Source organism: Vombatus ursinus, unplaced genomic scaffold (genome assembly GCF_900497805.2).
Source record: "Vombatus ursinus unplaced genomic scaffold, bare-nosed wombat genome assembly UNPS02015175.1, whole genome shotgun sequence".
Taxonomy (NCBI): domain Eukaryota; kingdom Metazoa; phylum Chordata; class Mammalia; order Diprotodontia; family Vombatidae; genus Vombatus; species Vombatus ursinus.
The window spans coordinates 21,791,253-21,803,986 of record NW_020954953.1 but is presented as its reverse complement, the minus strand read 5'-3'; the positions used below and the strand labels follow the sequence as shown (position 1 = coordinate 21,803,986).

At 39.2% G+C, this 12,734-nt stretch overlaps 1 protein-coding gene across 1 annotated transcript; it reads left to right on the top strand.

Moving 5' to 3' along the window:
* Window positions 1-369: 369 nt before the first annotated feature.
* Window positions 370-11,179, top strand: LOC114031401 (T-cell activation Rho GTPase-activating protein-like). The gene is made up of 9 exons (XM_027846461.1): window positions 370-510; window positions 1,028-1,085; window positions 1,944-2,010; window positions 3,573-3,736; window positions 4,600-4,761; window positions 5,365-5,471; window positions 7,117-7,312; window positions 7,947-8,064; window positions 9,140-11,179. Exons 2-9 carry the CDS (start codon window positions 1,059-1,061, stop codon window positions 10,375-10,377), a joined length of 2,079 nt encoding a protein of 692 aa, XP_027702262.1. The 5' UTR covers window positions 370-510; window positions 1,028-1,058; the 3' UTR covers window positions 10,378-11,179.
* Window positions 11,180-12,734: the final 1,555 nt, after the last annotated feature.

Sequence of the window (12,734 nt, the reverse complement as noted above, 5' to 3'; positions counted from 1 at the left end):
AGGAGGGTAATACAAACAACAGAATGGTCATTTGAAGGTAAGAAACATGTCACTGAAAATACTCTCTCTTTACCTACAGCATAGCATCACTTCTAATTCACACATCCCACCTCTGACATTATGGGGAACCTTTACCTGCCGACTATTTCTGTGTCATCTTTTCCACTCAGAGCAGCTCACAGATTTTGTTTGCTTCTCATTGAAGAAAAGAAAAGAAAAGAAAAAAGTACCCCCGTGCCATATAAGGCAAGAGGAAGTGTCAAGCTCTAGGGTGGTTGGCTGGCCATGTCTGTGTGTGACAGCCCCATGATGCTTCTTCCTGTCTCCGTTACATTGTGAATTTCCACCTGCCCCCACTCTCTGCTTATAATGCACAACACATGAGCTTAGAACGTTCAGTCTCCTCCTTCTCCAGCAGTGGATTAGTTGAGGCAGAGAGTGTCATGCTCTTTCTCCCATTTTGTACAGTTCAGCAGAGGTGAAAGAGCTCTGGCTAAAGACCCTCTGAAGGTAAGTACTTTGGATTCCCACTAAGTAATGAATTTGAAGCCTCAAGGGCCTAATCATGGATAATTGACAGCACACATCGAAGAGAATAGTGGCATGTCAACAGAGATTCTGAGGGCTGAAAATGTGGTATCTCTACTAAAGGTTACAACTGCTGGATTTGTTCTCTTTGCCTCTACAAGTAGCTGAATTCCTAAGAAAGGCAAAATCTTGATCATTTAAAAGCTGTTTTGACATTAGTTTGCATTGACTGACGGATGAAAAATCATTCGGCAAAAGTAAACTCGAATTCGAAAGTAAACGATAATATTACGTTTTGGAATGGTAAAGTTCTCATACTTAAATAATTTAGGAAATAAACGAGTTACAGATTCTCTCCTCAGAGCATATGGCAACAGATACAACTGACTTTAAATAAATCCTCTTCTCTCAAAATAATTTTAAAAGGCTGTTTTTAGCAGAGCAGCACTACAATTGACTCTGACTAGGCTTAACTCTCTTGCCTGCTTCTTTATTTTAGGCAGAGCCGAGAGAAGAGAAGAGTAAAGTTCATGAAGGTGCTGAGCGGCTGCAATACTGTAAGTATCTCTACTGTTTTTAGAAATTCATGTTTCTTACAGGGTAGAGCCCAACACCGTTCACTGATCTTGTGTTCTTTTCTTTTCTTTTTCTTACAATCCAAAACACTAAATACAAATTATATGGAAACTTTAATTGAGTGTCAGTCAGAGATAAGAAGTGCATTAAATATTTGGTCTTGGACCAGAATTTCAGTTCACTTGAGCCTTGGTTAGGATAGATATGTAGACATGTAAAAGCGAAGTAATATGGCATGAAAAGAACCCCCTGACTTTGGAGTTTGAGGATCCAGGTTCAAATCCCAGATCTATCACTTACTAGTTATATGATCTTGGACATCATTTAGTCTGTCTGAGCCTCAGTTTCTTTCTCTATAAAATGAGACGGTTAGACCTGATGATCTCTAAAGTCTTGTACAGCTCTAAAGCTATGATCCAATAATAATGTAGCAACTTAAATTTCTAGTTAAACTAGACTCTTCTACAGACTGTTCCTTAGAGTTTAAGATTAATTCTAGAGAAACAGAGAGGTGATGTACTTAACATATAGAACAAGACATATTTTTGGTCAGAGTCAATGTGGGACTCTGCAAAAACAATATTTTGCTTTACTATGCATATTTGTTATGAGGATTTGGGTTTTTTTCCCACCCAAGGGAGAGAAGGAAAGAAAATAAGAGTTTGCTAATTAAAAAATTTTAATTTAGACAAGATTAATTTTAGACTCTTGGAGCTGATTTAACGTATTCTTAATCTCTTTTAATATAAGCAAAACATTCACAGTGTCATGTGCAGAGTTGATTTAGGGAGAGGATTGCTTTAATGACTGATCTCTAACTGAGATAAATATCTTTCTAGGGCGATGTCAAAGAACACCACTTGCTGCCACAATGTGATAGTGAAGATGGGATTTGCCACCTGATTGGTGAGTTTCAAAAATAAACTCATATCTTATATAAATGCTGAGAGTTAGTGTTCTTGGTTTGCCAAACCACAAAGGCTTCACTACTAGGAATTTTTGTTTGATAAGTGTTCTGTTAACCACTACAGAACATTAACACTTAGGTGACCGGCAGTCTTCAGCCTGCCTGCCTAGGGATGGATGGCTCAGAAAGAGGAGGCACTGTGATCTCTCTAGAATAACCACCTTCTCCCAAGGGCTCTGAATCAGTTTAATTACTGCCTCATACACTTTTGATGATTTCAGTTCCAGGGCTAAGGGAATAATGTGCATGCAAATACTACAAATGTGATGTATTTTCCAACTCTCTCCTTTTTCCCTCTCTCTTTTAGTGTCTTAGACCTTAGGTCTTTCAGTAGTCTTTGCTTATAAGTTAGAACCTCAGTTGGTTATACCACTAACAACTCAATTTTTTTAAAGCTTCTTCAGCATATTTGACCCAAATGCAGCCCTAACAGCTCTCTTGAGCTTTAATAGGCATTGAATATGGGAATTAGTCAACATGTTTATATATTAGCTAAGAAGCAGATAATGGATAGAAATAATGGATAGAAAGCTGGCTTCAGATTCAGGTATTTGGTCCAAACTCACACATACTCACTATGTAACCCTGGGCTTAATCACTCAACCCCCTCCATGCTCTGGGCAACTCTCTAAGAGAGTAAGTTACAGAGAAGGTATGGACCTGCGTTGATAAAGGAAATTTCTTTACCAGGGAGCACTATATACCACTGAGATATCCCTATTTAGCAACTGGAACATGAAGTTTCTGGAATGAAAAGAACTTATCAAACAAAATTTCCATTTCTGGCTTTTGGGCAAAAGAATAAACTTTGTGGCTAAGAGTTACACTGAAAATTCTCAAGTGCAAGGTTTGGGTACAAGCATTTCCCTCATTTAGTAGTAATAGCAAGACAGCACAAGTTGGCTGAGAAAGAAAACACCAACAGAGACTGCCCCCTCGTGGCTAGCTAATGCTATGATGGTTCCAAAGAATTACAGCTGGTCATGCTATCTTTGTCCTTGTGATATTGAGCAAGTAACTTCCTCCCAAAGAGTTTCATTTTCTTCATCTGCACGATAGGGAAATAAGACTACAGAGCCATCTCACAGACGGGTGAAGCACATGGATAAGGGTCTGGCCAGAAATGTCCAGTGTGGTTATTAAAACCACCATTTTAAGGCTGGAGTGTTGGTGATCTACACGTTGCTTTGCTACCCTTCTAGAGAAACGACTTGCCTCAGCATAAAAACAGGAAAGGTGGAGACTTGTAGTTGTGTCTTGGTGTTGATGTTTAGAGCTCAGTTGCCTTGGTGATAATGGGGTTGTTTTTCAGTCAGGCTTCTCTTGATTAAGTGTCTCTTACCCTCTCTGTTTTCTTAATTTTTTTAAATTATTTCTCCCACACAGCCTACTTTAGTTGGTTATTATGTGATAACACATTACTGTATATTTCCTTATGTCCCATTTGCTACATGACAATTTGGTCTAAGTTGTCTCTTTTGCTCGCTGTTGTTTGTCACAGAAAATAAGAAGAGAAAGGTGATAACCTGGCCTTTCCCCATGAGAAGGACAGCCTCTTCATCGGACTCTTCTGGATCTCTGACACCAGAAGGGAAACCTTCCCTGTTTGACCAGCCCTTGTCAATAATCTGCGGTGATGATGACATCCTTCCCCAGCCCATTCAGGTACACTGGGTTCCAAACGCACTTCAGTTCTGTCTTCCTGTTCAATGTTAGAAGTAGAGTCCTTCAAAGTTGTTCCTTTGTGATGCTCATGCTGAGCCTATTGAAGTAAAGTCATTCCCTACTGGTCCTTTCCTTTTTGAAACAGAATTTGCATTTATAAGCACATCAGGAAAATGCATGCTCTCCTCCCCCCTACCCAGGGGAGGGCCCAACGTCTCCAGTATTTCAGGCTTTCCAGAAGCTGCAAAAGATTATAGATACAGAATACTAGGAATTTAATGCAGAATATTCAACATTTAATATATCTTAACCTGGGGTCCATCACCTTGGTTTAAAAAAAAATTTTGATAACTGTATTTCAATATAATTGGTTTCCTTTGTACTCCTATATATTTTATGCATTTAAAAACATTATTCTGGGAAGGGGTCCATGGGCTTCACCAGACTACCAAAGGGGACCATGGCACACAAAAAAAGGTGAAGAAGCCCCGATATATATGGGATGGCTTCACAGTAAGGGGAGGTAGAGGTGCATTTGAGACTATGTAAAGTAACTACAGCATTTCCCATGGCACCTTTCCTTGTAAAGCTGGGCAACGTTGAAGAGAACAGTGAGTGGCCATGTTGAAAGAGAAAAAGCTATGTATAAAAGCTGCCAGATTCATGTTTTTGAAAAAGGAGCAACTTGATGTGAAAGGCATTGTCATGTTAGAATTCATCCTAAATTTAAGACAAAAACAACCTTTGCTCAGTCTTAATATGATCTTAGGCCTGTGAGCCTCAGCAAACTAGGGGTCTTAGTTTTGCTTCAGCCAAATCCAATAAATGTAATCATTTTTCATTTCTATATATGTTTCCTATAGGAAATTCTCAATATTCTTCGAAGCAAAGGCCCTTCCACAGAAGGAATATTCAGGAAGGCTGCCAGTGAAAAGGCTCGGAAAGAGCTTAAGGAAGAGCTCAATTGTGGGGGAACGGTCAGTTTAGAGACCAGATCTGTGCACCTACTGGCTGCAGTTTTTAAGGTAAAATTATATTATAGGTTATAGATCACAGATCTACAACTGGAAGAGACCCCCTACAGACTATCCATCCCGGCTCCTTCATTTTACAGATGAGGAAACTGAGGCATAAATTGCCGAAGGTCACATGGATAGCAAATACATGGGCTGGGATTCAAACCAGGGCTGAAATGATAGATACAGACTGAAGATTCTAATAAACTTGTGACTGATTATTTTAATGAAACGAGCAGCTATATCACTCTAAGGTTCAGACTACTTGACCTTTAAAGATTGACATTTCAGTGAACTTTTCTTTTTTGAGACCCTCTTTATCCCTGTGGTCCCAAATTCTTGGGAAACACCAAGACTGATTCATGGCCAATCTCATGGAACCAGATTCCCTAATTTAGAAGGCACTGCTACTTTCAGTTCACACCTAGAGATGTAATTTTATACCTGCCAGCAGGTAATCACTGAAGAGCAATGTGAAATAGAATAGTTTCCCCAACTGAGGTTACAGGAATAAGTTAGATGTATTACGGTAATAACTGATTTCCCTGGAAGGAATCAGTCAGCACACTTCACAACAGACAGTTGTTAAGCCACATACCTTTCTTCAAACAGGATTTCCTCAGGAGTATCCCACTCAAGCTACTTTCATCAGATCTGTCTGAAGAATGGATGGCAGCCTTAGAGAAGCCGAATGAGGACAAAATTGAGAGCCTGAAACAGTAAGTAATAAAAGCAACTGATTTTGGGAATCAGTTTTCTATACCAATAGACATAGGATCATAGATTTAGAGCAGCAAGGGGCTTCAGAAACCATCAAGTCCAACCTTAGGCTAGAGTATTTTATGACTTAATTTTATAAGATCATAGAGTTTTTAAAAACTGGGTAACTTGTTTACCACCCCCCAGAATATGAAAACTAGGGGGCATCCCTAAATAAAACTTTAAAGAGGTCGTTGTGAACCCAATAAAAGGAAATACAACTTTTACAAAGCAGGCAATAAATGGATAGAACTCATTATACCAAGAAATAGTTTTGAACATGAATATAAATAGACTTGATGAGGTTTTAAATAAATTAATGGATGACAAATCCATTAAAGTTTATTAAGCAAAACTAGGGATTTCTAGAGGAAACCTCTAGTCTTCTGAGTTTGAGATCACATAGAGTAAACATGCTATCTTACAAAATATCCCTCAGTGCTCCTCCCAGATACAGAATACAGAATGGAACAGTGATCTTCCCCAGAGTAGCATTCTTATGATCATCTGAACTAGAAATTATGTAGAATTAAATAAGCATATCAGTACAAGTATATTCAGTATTCAATATTGAATTTAATAATTGAATTCAATATATTCAATATTTAATTTAAGTACATCTTTCAAGGGACTGTATATTTGATTAACTAATAAAAGTTGGATCTATTAATGAAAAGATAATCTTGAAATCTAATTTTAAAACCATCAAACCCTAGGAACACACTGTGCCAATAACTGTGGACTGCATAAATATCATGTTTTCTGCACATTATTGGATGGCTAAAGTATAACTTGGATAGAATAGAAGACATTGAAGTTTTGTGGTGTGTGGTTTTTTTTTTCTTTAAAAGATCCATCTTAAGATTATCTCATTAGAAGAACTCAAAGTACTTTTCAAACATTGACCCTTTTCTGTGAGCAAGGGAAACAAGAAATGCCATCTTTCCATTTCACAAACTGAAAGACTGAGATAACAGACATAATTTATAATTCTTACTAAATACAGTTATCACCTTGATGATCTTCATGAGCACTGACTGAAAAGTTGTTTTCCCTTAGTCTATGATATGTTTGCTGTCTTTTTTTGGTGGCTGCAGTCAAAGAAATCCTATGAAAGCCAAAGATATCCTATGAAAACAAATTTTGCAGTGTAAAGAGACGAGGAACATCAGTCTCAGCTAACAGGCAGTCCATACACTTTCAGGTGTAGAACAAGACCGCAGAGCCTTGTCAAATCATAAAATCACAGACCTGGAAGGAATTTCACTTCCAGCCATGATTGAAATTACATCCGCACTAATGGTCAAGTGTGGCACTGTAATAGTCAAATGTGATAGTGTGGGTGTTTTTCTTTGTAAAGGCTTTACTCATTAGGTCTTCAAAGCCCTTGGTGAATCAGTTTCAGAGTGTGCTCAGCTAGCTGTCCCTGGACATTTCTGAATGGAAGTTTCATCTGTACACATGCATTTTTTCTTCTAATTATCCTCCTCATTGTAAAAGGAAGTGCCAGTTAGGACAAGGCAAGGAGGATCACTTGAATATTCTGCAGGCCACCATCATCAAATTTGTTTTTTTTTTTAATGTCTCTTTTACATCTTATTCTAGGGTCACAAAGAAACTACCAAGGGCCAATCTCTTGCTGCTCAAGCATTTGGTCTGCATGCTCTATGACATCAGCAAGAATTCAGATGTCAGCAAGATGGATTCAAGCAATCTTGCCATTTGTATTGGACCCAACATGCTGAACCTCAACACCGACCAAAGCCTGTCTTTTGATGCCCAGAAGGAGCTGAATAACAAGGTTTGTTCCTCCCCGATTTTGGGAACTTCCCCCTTTCTTCCTATTACTATTCCTTGCAAAAGAAAAAAAAAATTAGTATTGCTCAATTGCCCTGTTTGGGTCAAAATTATCATGAAAAGTGGAAGATTCAGCATGAATTTGTGATTTCTTCACTCTCTCGGCATTTATCATAGATCCACATACCATCTGAGAGCTTCATAACCTACCACTCAATATACATCATTATTCCAATCATGCTGTCAACCAGCAGACAAAAAACAGTAATTATTGCGTCAGTCTGACTCCCTAATATACACACGTGGCTTTTTCATTTGGGACACCACACCTTGTAGTAGCTGATTACATAACTATAGAAAAGGAAAACGGTCTAAGAAATGCAAAATGGACAATTTTTGCAAAATGATTTAAAAAAGAAGAAAATGCAGTTGTCTTTGATGAAACCAGCCCCCATAACTTTAATAGTATTGACTAGAAATTAATCAGTAGGTCTTTTGTTTCCCTGTTTGTTACTTCAAATGAATCCATGAGTACTTTACTCAGTTAACAAAAAAAAAAAAAAAATAAATAAATAAATAAAAGAAGCCGCTAAGTTCCATATCATCTGTCAACATTTGCTCTTGTGTTTTTCTCACAGATTAAGACATTGGTGGAATTCTTCATTGATAACTGCTGTGAAATATTTGGAGAAGACATCCAGGGGCACTCTCCCAGCATCACTTCTGATGACTCATTGGAGCACACTGACTGTTCAGGTACTGTCTGGATTATGTATTAACTGTCATTATAATGGAGTATATGCCTAGGCAAATGATTACAGTTGCCAAATACATTCAATAGTTATAGTATTTCCTTTTTAATAAATATTTTTATTGATTTTTTAAAGTACATCGCTATTACTTCCCAATGATTCCTCCCCACTCTATCCCCGGTAATAGAACCCAGAGACACCATATCACTGCATACCCAGCTTCTCAGTGTGATTTTTAGAAAGAGCCATCTTGGTACCACTTGAATATCCAACTTTTAATTTTGAGTATCTCTGAATCATCTTTTAAGAACTGCTTGCCTTTTTGGATACATCAGGGAAAGCTGTTAACTTCACTAAACAATGCTGAGGAGCAGCATACTATAGCTAAAACACTGGATTCATACTCAGAGGACCTGTGTTCCAAACCGAGCTCTGTCACACCCTGTGTGACCTTGGGTCCAATGGCACTTAACCTCTCTGGACTCAGTTTCCCATCTTCAAAATGAAAAGGTTAAACTAAGTGGCCTCCAACATTCCTTCCATCTCCAAAGCTATGATCCAACAACCTTCAGCTACAATATCATAGCTATAAGGCCTATCCTTCCATAACAAAGAAAAAGCTATTAGATGTAGAAATTCTAACCAAGGCAAGTTAGTAAGCAAGAAGAACCTACTATGGACCAGGCACTGTGCTAGGTTTTGTGGATGCAAAGAAAGGCAAAAATAAAACAAAACAAAACACTATCCTTGCCCTCAAGGAGCTCACAGTCTAATAACTAACAGAAATGAACCTTTCAGTGGAATGTTGTTTTCTCCTTTTGTTGCATTTCCTGACACATGCATTTCCCCTAGTATTTTTCTTTCTCTCTATCATCTCCCTCCCAAAATAGCAGGTCCCAAAAGATATAAAAGTCCATTTCTGCAAAAAGCAAATTTCTTGTTAGCCCAAACTTCCAGGAGCCCAACAGTTCTACAGGGCTATGGTTGGGATAAAAAGGGTCAGCCACAGCAATGTGTTTTTCTGAAGTGACCTTTGCAAACTGTAAAGGAAGCCTAAACGTTGTCTAATTTCTCCCTAGATATATCAACTTTGCAAAATGACTCAGCCTATGAGAGTACAGATGCTGAGGCAGAAGGCAGCAGCAGCACTGGCTCTCAAAACAAGCAGCCCCCAGACACTGAAGGACTGGTCCGTGACTTGGACAACGGGAAGCCTCAGCATGAGTCAAAACCAGGGTCTATTATCTCTTATGCTGTGTTACTAAAAAGCTCACTCAGCACTCAAGAAAGGAGGCACTCAGAGCCCAGCACGCCATCCTCGAAAGACTACCTTGAAAGCAGAATCACGAGCCAGAAACTGACTAAGAGTGAGGACAACTTCACCGTCCCCCAGGCAAGCTCCTGTTACAGGAGTCAAGAAGCCAAAGACTCACAGCCCAGGAAACAAAAGTCACTGGGTCTTCCAATAAAGGAAGGAACTTCGTGCTCAGAATCAACCGTTGGGCATTTCCCCCAAACCTCCTCCTGTGGTTCCCTGGACAGTTCCTCCGATAATTCAGTCTTTGCCAACTCACCAGTGGTTTCTCCTTCAAGTCCAAAAAGGAACTTTTTCATTAGGCATCAATCCTTTACAACAAAGGCTGCTGATGCAAACAGTAAGCCAGCCCGAGAGAGAAAAAAACACTCCATGTCATTCTCTTTTGCTACTCACAAAAAGGTGCCAAGTTGGCGCTTTCCCAGAGACCAGGGGAAGAAGGACCTCAAAAAGGAGAGCCAACACACTAGAAGAATTGTCCAGGAAAGCTGTGCCGAAGCTATGGTTAACTACCAGCCGGCTCCAGAATGTGGGGGTTCAAAGTCACGTCTCTTCTCAGCCGAAGAGGTATTCCAATTTGTGGATCAGAAAATCCCTGGAAATCCACCATCCTATGAGGAGGCAGTCCAACATTGCCACATTTCCAAAACCCTTCCCTATAGGAGCGGGACAATCCAAAGTATAAAAGACACCATGCTAAGCCAGGACTCTAGACTGCCCTCTCTTTTCCTTTTGAACTATGGTGGGCACACCAAGAATACACATGGCAGAGACTTACTCAATAGAGACAGTGCATCAGCTGTGAGTGAAACTCGGGCACAGAGTGGGGATTCCAATATCTCTGTGGAAGGGAAAGGACAAATGCCAACATCTGAGTTTTACCGGTTAAGGGTCTTGTCTGAATCCTTGCTAACAAACAAACAAGACTATCTCATGGAAAGGTGTAGTCAGCCAATGTTTGAGATTGACCAGGTCCAATATGCCAAGGAATCCTATGTTTAGGGAGCCAGGCTGTATGCCACAAAAAGCCCTCAGTGACTACTGTAAATATATGGGCTCTGTCAAAAGAACTGCTTCCAAAAACCTTCTTTCACGAAGATAAAAAATAAGCTCCTCTGGAAGTCCACATATGGTGGTCCTCAAAGAGAATGTTTACCCCCCAAAACTGTTGTTCATGTCTATATGAACTTGAGTATGTGCAATATGTAATAAATGTATAAACATAAGTAATACACTGAAGGAATAGCTACATGTTGAGTGTTTGTGTTGCATGTACATATATTATACCCAAGTTGGCACTGAACTCTCTTCTTAGTTACAATGTTTGAAAACAGAACCTGGCCTTTCCTTTGGGCGTGCCTTGCAGGAAATGCAAATCTTCCTATTTTCCTGACCATTTCATCTAGGGAAAAAAATTCATTCCCCTGTCAGAAGTTCAACCCAAATGAGTAGTTTTGTAATCACTAGTCACTTGGGAAGATGGAGAGGGCAATTCTCTAGTAAGAGGAATTCAGGATCTGAACTTTCAGTGAGCCATTAAAAACACCAAAGAAAAACCATTTTTTAAAACCTATGAAAAACAGTTAAATGGTGCCCTCTTAACCATCTCGTTAATCTCGGGGAAACTGATAGAAGGGTGTTAATATTGCTGTGGCTCCCTGATCACACTTCTGAGTTTCTTTTTATTATCATGTTGTTTCCTACTGTTGGACGTCAACATTTTGAAATTTTAAAATACTTGCTGGAGATTGTTTGAAATGTCAACGAAATGACACTAACAATAAATCACCTTCTTCATTTGAAAGCACCAAGTACTCACTCATTCTTTAGTAACAAGGTTGTGTTCTTCCCTGTGGCCGATGGAAACACTCTAAGCAAATGGGGAGAAATACTGGCCTCTGAACCTTATCTCCAGATAGAGTCACTCTGAAACCAGAACGTCAGAGCATGAGAAAAGATGCAATATGGCAAAGACATTTGTATTTGTTTAGTATTTTAAACTTTTTCAAAAAGTTTTCACACATAAATTGCCTCATTATTTTATGGGGCTTCCATGCTGGCATATCTATTGGAATCATTATGAATAATAATATCTCATATTTTTATAGCATTTTAGGTTTTACAAAGTACCTCACATACATTTTCTCATTTGATCCTCACATAAGCACTACAGATGAAAAACTGGAAATCTTAGGTGGTAAGCCCAGGATCACCAAGCCTACTAAGTATCTGAGGGGAGATTTGAATCCAAGTGTTCCTGACTCTAAGTCCAGCACTCAATCCATTAAGCCATACTGCCTCATCATGAATGCAGGGCTTGAGGGGCAGGGTTGGAAGACTCATCTTCCTGAGTTCAAACCTGGCCTCAAACACTTACTAGCTGTAAGACTTTGGGCAAGTCATTTAACCCTGTTTGCCTCAGTTTCCTCATCTGTAAAATGAGCTGGAGAAGAAAGTGGCAAACCATTCTAGTATTTTTGCAAGAGAACCCCAAATGAGGTTATGAAGACAAAGACAAAGCATAGGTGCTTATGTTCTAGGGGCCAGGGAAGAGAACACAAAATGTCACAAGGAAGTAAATACAAGGATTAAATAATTTCAAGGAGAAAGTGCTGATCAATGGAGTCATCAGGAAAAATTTTGCATACAAATGGTACCTGAAGCCAATGATTCTAAAAAGCAGAAGTGAGGAGAGAGAACATTTCAGGTATAGTGCAGGGTGTGGGGGGAAGGAGCATTTGTGCAAAGGCAGGAGCTAGAATGGCATGTAGGGAAAGCAGCTGGTAGTCCAATTTGACTTGGAACAGAGGGAAGGGTATATGAAGGGGAGAACAGGATGTAATGTTTTGAGAGGCAGCACAGCATAGTGGATAGAGAACCAACCAAGAAGTACAGAAAACATGGAGTGATTAGAGAGATAGCGGTTTCCTACACAGAAACAGGAAAGTTTGGAGGAGAGGTAGAACTAAGGTGGCAGGAGAAAAACAAATCCCTTTTAGACATGTTGGGCTTGAGATGCTTTCTGGTGCCTGGAACTGAACACAGTACTCCAGAAACAATCTATCCAGGACAGAGTTTAGTGGATCTATTACTTTTGTTCTGGACATCATGCTTCTCTTAGTGCAGTTTTATTTCCAGAATCATAACTAAGTCAGGGCAACTGAGACTTTGTCTTAGGGTACTAAAATCTAAACGATGCAAAAATTTAATGCATGGAATCCTTCAGAGCTAAGAAAGCAGTACAGTAGCTAGTTTCCTCTTCTATTAAATTTAATTTGTCTACTTATTGTATCATTTTTATGTTATGAATTATGACGTTGATTTGAGGACCCATTTTGAGCTGTGTATTTCAGGGGCAT